General features: G+C 38.9%; 1 protein-coding gene across 1 annotated transcript in view; it reads right to left on the bottom strand.

The window, feature by feature from the left end:
- DLGAP1 (DLG associated protein 1) overlaps nucleotides 1-12884 on the bottom strand; it is a 432218-nt gene that overhangs the window by 141300 nt on the left and 278034 nt on the right. The window contains exon 4 of the mRNA XM_064442940.1: nucleotides 339-1364. Coding sequence (XP_064299010.1) covers nucleotides 339-1292 — 954 coding nt within the window. The 5' untranslated portion in view covers nucleotides 1293-1364. The remainder of the gene's footprint in view (nucleotides 1-338; nucleotides 1365-12884) is intronic.

Here is a 12884-nt window from a genome sequence, read left to right on the forward strand (position 1 = left end):
AAGTGCAAGCACTACAACGCCAAATTCCCTATCCCCCTGCTGTGACAGCCTTATAAATTCAAAAAGTACACAGAAAGGTCTTATTTTTCTCACATGAAAAAATTAAGCCTGCTCCAACATCAACTGTTTCTTTGAAATACTGAATGCTGGCAATAAAAAAAAAAAAAAAAGAAAGAAAAGAAGAAGCAGAGTTATTTTTAAGTTCAGCAGCATTACCCCTTGTTTGGTGATCAGTGACCTCTCGGGAAAGCTGAAATATCAGAGCAAACCTCCATCCCCCACAAACACCTGAGACAAGGCAGAGCACAGTTAACAGCAATCAGTTCTCCACACTGTACCTGGAGGTACTGACATGACCGTTCCTGTTGACACGTCTCTGCCTTCACCACTGTCTGGTCCATGTTAAGGGATGCTTTCTGGTAAACTTCACGGGCTCTGCTCACGGTTAATGTAGAGGACCAAGAGCTTTTCTTCATTAACTGGGAGTCCAAATTCACAGGCAGGTTTGCACAGGTAGAGCATTTGACATCATTATTGCTTCTGGATGACTTCACAGTATGTTCACTAATAGTATTATAGGCTTCCATAAAGTACTGGGAAGAAGAACGATCAGGGCACCTTCCCATGGTCATGACCCCACTGGGGCCATGATAAATGCAAACATCATTGTCCAAGTTGTCATCTGAACTCCACCATCCTGATGCATTGGATCTGGGCTTACCTTCTGATCTCCTTTCTTTACTCTTGCTGCGCTTTCCATACCTCATTGTCTGTGACTCCTCCGGGCTCGCTTTGCCCCCATTGACGCTCCCCTTGGATGGCCCCTCCAGTGAATGGGACTTGGTAAAGAGCTTTTGGACAGAATGAACCAGATGCCGGATCCTCCCTGGGCTGTCACTGCGGTGCTCCATAGCAGTCCGCTTGTACTGCAGAGTGTGGTAGCCATCCCGATTCAGAGGCAGCTGCCGCTCAAACTGGTCCAAAAGGTTGGCAGGAATGCGGTTGGTCTTGTTGGCAGTTCCGTGGGGAACCAAAGCACACTCGTCCTTGAGTTCATGGTGGGAATTGTAATGCCTCCGGGGAAATGTGCTGCTGGCAATCTGATCGCTGTAGGGCACCATGCACTCTGCCTGAAAAGAGTTCCTTTGAGTGTAGTAAGGGTGGTCTGCAGGATGGGGGTCCACCGGGTTTAACAAATATGGCTTCCTGTCCGGGTGGTGTGGCAGATTGTCACATGGAGGGTCACAGGCAACCCCGTGATGATGACTACGGCTGCTAGATAATCCCTTCATTGTTGATGTAAAGCAAGTCCCAAAGTCATCTAATACGTATGGCTATGCAATGGGCAGATCTCAGAGAAAGGCCTAAAAGAATGAAATACAAGAAAAGCCGTAAGATATTCAAGCTAAGAGAAAAAACATCATGCGCACATTTATTATTCATCATTTCTTATTGTAAAAATAATTGGAATAAACATTATCTGATTCTTTTTATCGCTTAATCTTTCTCATGTCCAGCATAGTGATAGGGGATACCTAAACAATACACAAGAAAAATTATCCTGTTCCACCAGCTGGAAACAGATGCATGAAAACTTTGCTGATATTAAATTCACTATTGTTCACAAACCCACAGCAAGATAAGTATCACCACCTATACTCTAAAACCTCGGTCTTGAAAACATTCATGGACAAGGGCCTCCCAGAAAGCCTTAATTGCTTATCTGCATGTTTCCAGGGCCAAATAAATGCATTAAAAAATAGAATGTCCTTAATGGAGTGCTTTCTGGTTACTTTGGTGCAATTAATGGGAAACTTTTCTCTGTCTTCATTGCACATCTGTTCATGAATCAAATGCAATTTTACTCGTTCTCAATGTTGTCTGCCTAGACTGTAAGCATCTCAAGACAATATGAAAACATTATTTCTGTAAGCTTTTTTCAAATTAAGAATAAAACAATAATACATTACACTAACTCTGTCAAAATGAAGCCAAACCAACTGTTTAATAACATATATTTGGGGTTGTTGTATTTACTGTTTACTCGCTCCTATTCACAAAAAGTATCTTATTCTGGTAATGCATATCTTGGTTTAATTTTCCATAAAGTTTCAGAGTACTAAGTAGTGTTTAAATAACCCCACGTACTCCTTCTACCCTTAGGGGAATTGGTACAGCCCAAACTTGCAAACTCCTATAACAGCGTAAGTGATTTCAACACTTAATACCTGATTGCAGTTATTTGCCCCTGAAGTGACTCACGCTGTTATAGACTATTGATGATAAGAAGTTGCGAATGGAAATCTTTATCACAAGTGATATAATCACTCCTCATTTCAGCTCTCACCACTAGCAAAAGTCTGGATGCAACTGCTACTGCAACCTCTGAGCTACTAATGTATAAATTATGGGGTTTCTGATGTGGCAAAACATTCTCATGGTGCTGTCTCAGCTCCTGATGGGCAGAGGAACTCCTCAGAGGATGCCCTCTTATACCACACACAACTGAAATGGGAGTCACTCAGCTGCTTTATGCCATTCTGGTATTGCTAATTATATAATACTTTGGGAAATGCCACCCTTGAGATCTTTCCTGGAGTATGGATAGACATGCATAGCAAACAGTTTTCCACTATGTTCCTCCAGTGTTCTCTCAGATAAAGTTCATGTTTTAACAGGTTGTAGACATTGTACCTACTGGCAAATTGTCAACAATGACGTTTTCTAAAATAGCATTAAGTTAATGTCAGTCTGGAAAAGCATGCTCTGCATTTCTTCAGAATATGTTTTATATTTTCTTCTGAATCTGTGGTGAGTTAAAGAGGAGTTTTTTTCAATACGATTTAAAGCTAGCGTGGATGTCCTGCATTTCACTCCCCCTCACTGTATCCCTGCATTGCAGAAAACATTCATTCTCAGGAGACCCTGAATACCAAAAAAAAGGGTTTTCAAAATACCAAAAAAAGCACTTGAAATATTCAAATGGATGAGGTCACTGGCTTACCTGAAGAGGAAAAGGGCCAAAGGCACCTTTACAACCACAAAAATAATATAATCAGAAAGCTGCACTTGTCAATTATACTGTAGTGACAACTCTTAGCACTTCTAAAGAGCATTTCACAGCTCTACCAACTCCTTAAAAAATACGATCTATTAGACTGTGTGATAGAGAAACATCCAAATGGATGTAGTAGTAGATTCATTACTTAGATAATTGAAAATATGACTTGACCAAAAATGTCCCATCAAGAAGAATACCACCAAAGAATGTAATGACCAAATAAAAATACTCCAAACTCTGGTATCTGAAGATCTTTCACACTTGAAGGCTTGTGAAAACAAGGCTTCAGCCAGTTAATCTTTATTTAAATCCATTTACAATCATGCAAAAGTCCTCAAGATGATTGATAAGCTATCTTGGGGCTAACTAGTGGGCTATATAAGATAAAAACAATAAAACCTTGCCCCAAAGATATGGGAAAGACATGGAGAAATACAGTAAAGTGGGACATGCCCAGAACCAGTGATTTGTTTTCATTTTTCAGTATCTGAATGGCTATGAATTTTTCATTTTTGTGTACTGTGGAAAAAGAATATATGTAAACAGAGAACTGAAAAGTCCGAAGATTCACAAATAGTGAATTCAGGACAGGCACGTGAGATGTCATGAAATTATTAAGAATATGTAGTCTTAATATAGTGATAGAGCAGAATGGCTGGGATGAGGAAACACTTGATCTGATTTATAGCCTGTCACAGAATAGTGTGGAGCATCTTGAAGATAAAGATGAGCGCAAAAGATACAAGTATGGTTTGACCAATGAGAGCAGCAGTGTTACCAGCTATGTTTTGGATGGACTGGCAATGTGGATGCTAAGGAGGATGTGCAAGAAGTCTTAAAAAGTGAAAAAGCTTATGAAAAGTGACATTTGTCTGTAGAGAGAGAAAGGGACAGGCTTTCCATAAAATGTGGAGGAAGATTGGCTAAGCATTGCTATATGAACTTGGATGGCAAGTAGGATGGTGGAAATGTTTAGGAGAAAAGATAACATTTCGTTCTACACCCATTTTGAGCCTGAGCTGTCAATGAATCTTCCATAAGGAAGTACTGGAGAAAAAAAGCAGAAAATAGATAGGATGATCTGCCCAAGAGGAATCAGATGAACAGATACAGAGAAAAACAGAGAAAATACTCTTGTGAAAGCAAAAGATCACAAAGTTACAAAAAAAGGAGGCTAAAGCTTTGCAGGAGCAGAAGATTTAAAAGAGGAAACAAAGAAGCAGCAAAGACCAGAGCATGACAGAAAAACCAAACCAAAACCAAAAGGGAGCAACAACCTGTGTAACAAAAAAGAGTGATGCTAAAGGCTCCAAAACCTGGGAGAAATTGAAATTCAGAGTAAAAACTGTTTATTCACAACTCTTAGACTGGCATATGCATGATGAGAGTTTTTTCAGCTGCAATAGCATTGAAAACTTTTATTTTATGATGTGTCAATTGTGATAAAAAACCATGAGTATTACCTAGAATATAGCTTCATTTCACCTTAACTGTATTACTGCTGCTACAGTACTGAAAGTGTAATGAATTAGAAAAAACCCAAGAATGTACCATACTGCACCTTCCAGGAAGGAAGAATATGTACAATATGCTCTGCGCTGAAGAAGAGAGTGGTGTTTTTCTTAAATATTTAGTGGACAATTCTTCTGCACAGAGGAAACCCCAACACAATTCCTGAATCACTTAACCCTGCTTTAATATATTGATATGTTAATCTATGTCTAGGAAGAAAATACCCTATAGTCTGATTCCATGAATATTTTTCAAAAAACATGCATAATTTTCCATAATTCTGTTGACTGAGCCTATCAATCAATGTTTAGTGCAATTAGAAGCTGGAGACAGGGCTATCTGATCATGCCATAAATAGCTGAGAGAAAACCAATTAATATTTTTATTGTATTGGTGGTTTTTTTTTTTTTTGGCCAAACTAGGAACACTTAATTACTCAAGAAAAAAAGGCAAGAAAATTGATGAACATAAGGTGTATTAATAAACAGTGGAAATAGTGATTCTATGGACGGCAGACCAAAACCATTTAATGGCATAGGAATAAATGCGATGTTAAATAGATAAAACATTGTAATGCTGAAGAATGCTTATTACTTTCTACATTCATGTTACATTTGTTTTTGTTTTCTTGAGGATGCCCTGGGCAAGAAGGATATTAATATATTCATCCTTGCTGCTAAGGTGGTGTTCCTAATGCACAACAATTTGTTGAATAACTTAGTGGCTAGAAAAATGAGTAATTATTTCTTATGTAATTACAGTGAAAATACATGCAAAATAACAAAACCTAAATGCATAAATTACCCACACTTTTACAAATGTTATTTAACCATATTGTCTACTCATGTGTTCCAAATTTATTCATGAAACACGTTTTCAAGAATCATGTTCTTTCCCTTAGATATATATGAAAACTTTGCTCTTATAAAAGATTTACTGATACGCCATATAGCCCCTCCAATTTTATCTCAAGAGACTGCAGAATTAAATTTCTTATACTTTTGCAGGAAGCTCTGAAAAACAATCAGGTTAACAAATGCTTTCACTAAAATAATGCATACATAGATATATTGAGAGTTAGCTGATAATATAGGAGAATGTAGCAGGTAGTACAAAATGGATAAATAATAACTGAAATGACTAATATAATAAAAATGGGTTATGGCCATTAGTGATTTACAAACCTTCATAATTGAAATGTATTTTATAGGATCAGTATAAAGAGTCAACATTCATAATTTTCTCTTTTTTCAATAATCGGTTTATATTGTAGCAGTTTAAAATTCAGAGCTAGGCAAACTGCCATGTCCACAATATAATGCATAATGTTAACTGTAAGGTCAATAACTCCTAAGACAGCTGACAGAATGGCAGTGATATCTATGCCAAGGTGTGTAGCTTAATTCTAAAAACATGCAAGCAAGATATATATGAGAAACAGACGAAGACGCTCTTGCAATTTGTATTAGCAATATACAGACAGAGGCCAATGCAACTACATTATGTGTGGTTACCAACAGAGACACCCTAACAGCCAACCCTAACCCTAATGCCAACAGAGACACCCTAATTAAGTGTCATCAGGACCACAGCACCTTAAGTCTAATACCCTTGTCTGTTCAGAAACTAAGGAGTGAGAGATGATGGTTTGTTTTTTTTTTTTCATTTGGTGAACATGGTTCTTCTAAAGTACCATTCAGTGAGTTAGAGGATGCTTCTGAATCCTCAGTTTTGTGCCAGGTCCAGAAACTGAAGGGCTAGTACACAGATGGAAGGCAATGTAAACACATAATGTCATGTATGTACAGCTCTGAGTCAGGAAGGCATTTAATCATGCACACAAATTGAAACACGCATCGGGACCATATTGATACACCTCAGATAACAGCAGGCTTTTCAAAGAAATGCTGTGTTAGTGTTTGAAGTGAGAGGACGTAAATTATGCTTTTTAGCAGTACGGTGTGTAGTCGTGGTCCCATTTTATGCTCTACGATAAACAAAGAGAAGTTCTCATTTCCATATTGAACACCAAGGTTCTCAGCATTTGCTTATTTATTTACTCACATGCTATGGGATGTTCCCAGGGAAATTCCTTTCCCTGATTCTCAGACTTTTACAAAAACACGGAAGATACGTTTATGCTGAGAGTCAAACTTCCACATGCTTCTCAAGCAGCACGTTGTTTTATCCCAAAGGTCTTGATATTTTGCAGCCATTCTGTGTGGCCTTTCCGTTATGTTACATCACATAAATGAAAACCTAGACATCAATAAAAGGATACATATTCTGAAATGCATCTATCCACATATTTAATTAAAGGTGTTCAGAAGAAAATGAGGTCACAGATTATCCTCTTAATCCATTTTGGCATGTAATATGAAAGTTACTGTGCCTAGGGTAAAACTCTCAAGAGAATGTCTGGCTTTTGCTTCCATGTCTGCAATTACACCAGGCAAGCGATATTTACAATATAATTTAATCTTCAACAGTGGACGGGGAGTCATAAAGGGAAATGTTTTGGCCAGTAACATAAACTCATTCCAAGTTCATGGGCAGATCAATAATTGGGAGTAACAGGGGAAAAAATGTAATTAAACTCTAGCTGATCTGTGAGGAGTCCCTTGTGAATGGTATGCATACAGAAAAAACAAAAAGAGAGGCATTCCACCAACGATGTCACAAAAATTGATTTTTTTTTCCGATTTGCATCCAACAGTCTTTAGTTTGCATATACTTGTGGTGACGAGTTTCACATTTACATCTGATGACTGTTTTCATCCATGTGCTTTTGGTGAGCAACTGTGGTGGTCAGTACCAGGGTAGTACGGGCTTTGAAGGTTTGGGTTGGATCTCTTTTCTTCACGTCTGTGGCTAATAGCAAGTTGATTCTTTGCTAGGAGTGTCACTAAAACTGCAGTCACTAAAGGAACCTAACACATAATTAATCTCTGAGTCATATCTAAATGCATTACAAGGTCTGCACGAATTCTAGCAGTAATATGTCAGCAAAATTTTGACACACAGAGTCTGATTTTTTTAATCCTGTTAGGAGTGCAATAGGCAGGATTGTATGCAAAAAATCTTGGCTCTACAAATAGAAATAAACTGTGATCATCTGCTCTTCCACTCTCCTCATTTGCACACACAATTAACAGTCAACTTTTAAAAAATTCTGATCTGCTCCAGTGAGTAATTATATACCGTGTAATTAGACTGCTCATGCCTTTTCTGCGGTATAGGACACAGAATCTCTCTGACTCAGTAAGGTACAGCACATGGGTTGGAGTGCCTGTTGGGAATTCCACTGCAAATTCAGAAGTGCCAATCAACATTTTCTTCTCCCAGAAAGAAAATGACCAGGACATTATGTCTGTATAACGTGCATGTAAGATAATATATTAAATTGAATCATTTGGTAAATGTTCTATCAGCAGTATTAAAGTATATGCCTCATATACAAGTTTAGATGTTACATTTTATCCTTCTCAGTCTGTAGAATGATGAACTTTATGACCTTAATATTTTTTTCAGCAGTCCTTACAATATGTTTCCAGAATTCTCTTTGGGCTGGGTGAACAGCAAAAGGGGATGAAAAGGAAGATACAAGAAAATTTGGAATGAGGTTAACATACTTACCGGGGTTGCTCTCTTTTGGGTACCCTACTGTCACACCTAAGTTTGCGACTCTTGGGATGTGTCACTTGCTTTCTTCACATTAGATTTCTTAAAGTGATATGATTACAGTCACTACTTTCTAACAATTATAGATAATCAATGTGATTTAGACCGCTCATGTTACCTCAGGATTAGAAAAGGAAGCAAGTATGAGGGACAGGTCACATGTTCCTACAGGTCTGACATCTCATAAAAATAGAGGGGCTATCACAGTGGTGTAAAACATACAGCATTAAATGACTAATATGCATATGGGGATTTCAGGTATGTATATAGATTCCTGAAAGCCAGTCAGTTATGAATGTAAATGTCTTATTTTTCTAGTAGGAATGAGATGATCAGCAGATAAAACCTACATTCAATGTGTGCAATATACTCTTCCTGTGAAAGTCCAGTAATTTCATGCTCTGCAATGTGGTCACACAGAGAAAATTTACATCTTTGTACTAAAAGAGGCACTTGATCCTCATTGCAAGGACACTAATGTGACTAAGCAAAGGAGCCACTATAGCATCTAGTGACTGACAGCGATCTAAAGGAAGCTGCTAATCTAAGTCAGATCTTGCACCAATATTACACAGTCCTCAGCTGCATGGCTCAATAACTAATTTTCTACCAGTTTTTTAAGTGCTCTGCAGTTCTATAGCATGATACTTTTGTGACAGGAATCACAGTTAAATTATTGCCTGAGCTACAGGTTTTCAGGATCTCTAGAGCTTTTCTACACATATCTTGAAATCACAGTATTCACTGTCAAGGCAAGCAGCTGGCTTTTTTGAGTCCCATGCACTACAGTCCACTCAAGGAACACCACACCAGAGAATCCATACTTTTATTTTTGTGATGGCAGTGACAGTATGATTATGTGACTTTGCTGGTCTTGACCAGCAATTCTGATGACTCAAACTGTCTCTAAGCTTTTTACTCCTTACTATTTAGAAATTAAGCTAATCAATATATTAAATATTTCTTTCTCCACAAAAAATCACCCAACTCAATTTAATGAAACATAGTTTTATGAGACTTTTCCTACAGCTCCAGTCTTACTCACAGACGTTGACCTTATTTAGCAGAAATAGAGATTGATTCCCCTGAGAAATGTTCTTCCTAGTACACTGTGATCTTTTAAGTCCAAGCAAAAGTGAATGATACAAAAACATATAAGCATCAGAGTCTCTATGCTTGCAGATGGTCTCCCATCTTGGCTTTCAATTGTTGGTTCTATTTGAATGGTGTCACCCCTGCAAATCTGTTGTCACCCCCAGAATCTAACCAAGGGTAAGAGTTGTGAAAACATTAGTTTCAACAGAATGACATTACAGGGCTTATTGAAGTTCACATCTGGGCAGCACATATGCTACCCCCACTAGCCCACCAGAAAGAAAAAACCCTGCAAAACCCCAGTGAAAATGTCCCATATTGTAACTGCCTGTAAGAACCTCCTGGAAAATTCACTTCATAGTCAGACTGGTATTCGGCAGCTTTGACTGATCAACAAATGTCACCACTATGATAACCCTGCCTGATCATGGATATTTTCCAGGTCCTGTGTTCCCAAGCCAGGTTTCTCCAGTGAAGGATTAGGAAAAGATAAAGGCAAACAGTGGCAAGAATATTCTGCTCATATCCAAGGCTAATGAACTTCTACAAGGGAGAAAACTGACTTCTGGAAGAAACAAAAGCCCTCTCTGAGGTATGAGATAAAACAGCCTAGCAAACAAGGTGGGAAGTTCTTTGTTTTGGAAGACACGGGTGTAACGCTGAACTTCCTGAGTTTAACATTTTTTTTAAAAAAAACAGCTAAAAACTGAATCAAACCCTCATATATACTGTGGTATGTAAATACAGTTAAATAACTTTAACCACCTTATCTTTGATGACTAAATTAACTGACTGACATTTGATGTCACATAGTAGAAGGAATGGAAATAATTTCTGGTTTTATAAAATGCTATGAAATTGAGTTAGATTTGGCGGAAGTCTTAAGCCACTTGCTCAAATCAACTTGTCTCATTTCACCACTACTGGCATAAATATAATAAGACACAGAAAAATCTTGTTTTCAAAGGAAAACATTTACTGCAAACATTTTTCATGCAGCTCTAGTTATGAAGAAATTGAAATGGCAACCATTTTGAAAGTGGACTATTTTTCACAGAATTCCATGAAAAATGTTTGTGAGCTATGGCAAAATGGGAAATAAATCTTATGAAGAATGGCTGAAAAAATTACTGATACATTCAAAAAGCTACTGAAGTTTATGAAGTACCTTATAGAATACAGTGTGACAGCGAAAGTAAGTGTAGAAGAGAAGGTTTGTGGGCAAAATGCTCTCCCCCAAGCACAAGACTATCATGGCACAGAATAGTGGTTGCAACCCCTCCAGGAAGGTATTCTGCCCTCAAGCAGAGGACACGTCTCAACTTCTGCTTTGAGGCTTCATTCAATTCCACTTAAACCACAGAAACACTAGCTACATTTAATCTATACATTTACAACAGCAATAATTTAAAAGCTTTTACACAACCCCCATAACAGTAACTTTTATTTTATTTGGATATGATTCTTATTTAAAACATAAAAAATAAAAAAGTGGTATCTCAGATTTTCCTGCTGTTATTTATGCATATGGAACTTGTTTCCACTGTGCTCATGTGCTCATGACTATTTTGTGTCTTCCCCCACCCCCACCCCGTGCATTTTTCAGTAAATCATAGACTCATAGAATCATAGACTGTCCTGATTTGGAAGGGACCTACAAGGATCATCAAGTCCAACTCCCATCCCTGCACAGGCCAACCCCAAATTCACACTATGTGTCTGAGGGCATTGTCCGAATGCTTTTTGAGTATTGTTAGGTTTGGAGCTGTGACTGCCTCCCTGGGGAGCCTGTTCCAGTGCTCCACCGCCCTCTGTGTGAAGAACTTTTTCCTAATGTCCAACCTAAACCTCCCCATGCACATCTTCCTGCCATTCCCTCCAGTCCTGTCATCGGTCACCAAAGAGACCAGCGCCTGCCCCTCCTCCTCCCCTTGTGAGGAAGCTGCAGACCGCGATAAGGTCTGCCCTCAGTCTCCTCTTCTCCAGGCTGAACAAACTGACTTTAGCTGCTCCTTGTATGGTTTCTCCTCTAAACCCTTCACCAACTTCGTGGCCCTTCTCTGGACACTCGCCAGTAGCTTTATATCCTTCATGTCCTGTGGCGCCCAACACTGCACACAGCACTCGAGGTGAGGCCGCACCAGCACAGAGCAGGGCTGGACAATCCCTTCCCTCGACCGGCTGCAATGCAGGGCTTGGTGCACCCCAGGACTCATTTGTCCCTCTTGGCTGCCAGGGCACACTGTTGGCTCATGTTCAACTTGCCATTGACCAGAACCCCCAGGTCCCTCTCTGCAGAGCTGCTCTCCATCCTTTCATTCCCCAGCCTGTATGTACATCCAGGGTTGCCGTGCCCCAGGTGTAAAATGTGGCACTTGCCCGTGTTAAAATTCATACAGTTGGTGACTGCCCAGCTCACCAGTCTGTCCAGATCTCTCTGCAGGGCCTCTCCGCCCTTGAGAGTGTCAACAGCTCCTCCCAATTTTGTGTCATCAGCAAACCTAATTAGTATTCCTTCAAGTCCTGCATCCAAGTACTTTACAAAGAGATTAAAGAGTACCAGCCCTAAGATGGATCCCTGCAGAACCCCACTGGTAACTGGCCACCAGCCCAATGTAACCCCATTTACTATAACCCTTTGAGCCTGACCCACCAGCCAATTGCTCACCCACTGCAATATGTGTTTATCCAGCCATATGCTGGACAGTTTGTCCAGGAGGATACCGTGAGAGACAGTATCAAAAACTTTACTTAAATCCAAAAAGATCACATCAACTGGCTTCCCTTGGTCAGCTAAGTGGGTAACCTTGTCATAGAAGGAAATCATATTTGTTAGGCCGGACTTTCCCCTTGTGAACCCGTGCTGGCTAGGACCAATGGCTGCACTGTCTTTCAGGTGTTTTCCAATAACTCCCATAATAATCTTCTCCATAATTTTACCAGGCACAGAAGTGAGACTGACTGATCGAACAGATTCAATGGTCTGCACTTACCTAGAAACAAGTAAATTTAAAGATTAAAAAATACTTTTGCAAAGTTCATTTTGAACTTGGCTCATGTATGTCGAGGTATGCAGACAAATAGCATACGACAAGAACCTAATTGTAGGAATTATGCTTATTCAGTTAAGAATCAGAAAATAATTCCATTAATATGCAGGTAAAATCAAAACAAAGCTTAATTACTGAATACAGAACACCTCTAATGAACCCCTGCAAAGACGCGAAAAATTATTCATAGAAATAAATTTTTCAGAACAGTGAACATGCCTTAAACATTTCAGAAATGGCTTTCAGAATAGCTTTTAAATGAGGATGAGGCAAAAATAAGTCAAAAATATTTGATGACATTACTCATTATGAATAAGTCTGTCTGTTGGATAGCTGAAAAGGAAAAATGAATAAACATGCTGATAGCTTGAATTGCACAGGTCAGCTTTGTAATGTCACCAAATTTAACTGTGGTTTGTACTTGACTGACTGATTGATCTTTACTTCCACAGTTTGTGACTGATCTATCAAGTTGGTGAGGTCAC

This window comes from Phalacrocorax carbo, chromosome 2 (assembly GCF_963921805.1).
Source record: "Phalacrocorax carbo chromosome 2, bPhaCar2.1, whole genome shotgun sequence".
Lineage (NCBI taxonomy): Eukaryota > Metazoa > Chordata > Aves > Suliformes > Phalacrocoracidae > Phalacrocorax > Phalacrocorax carbo.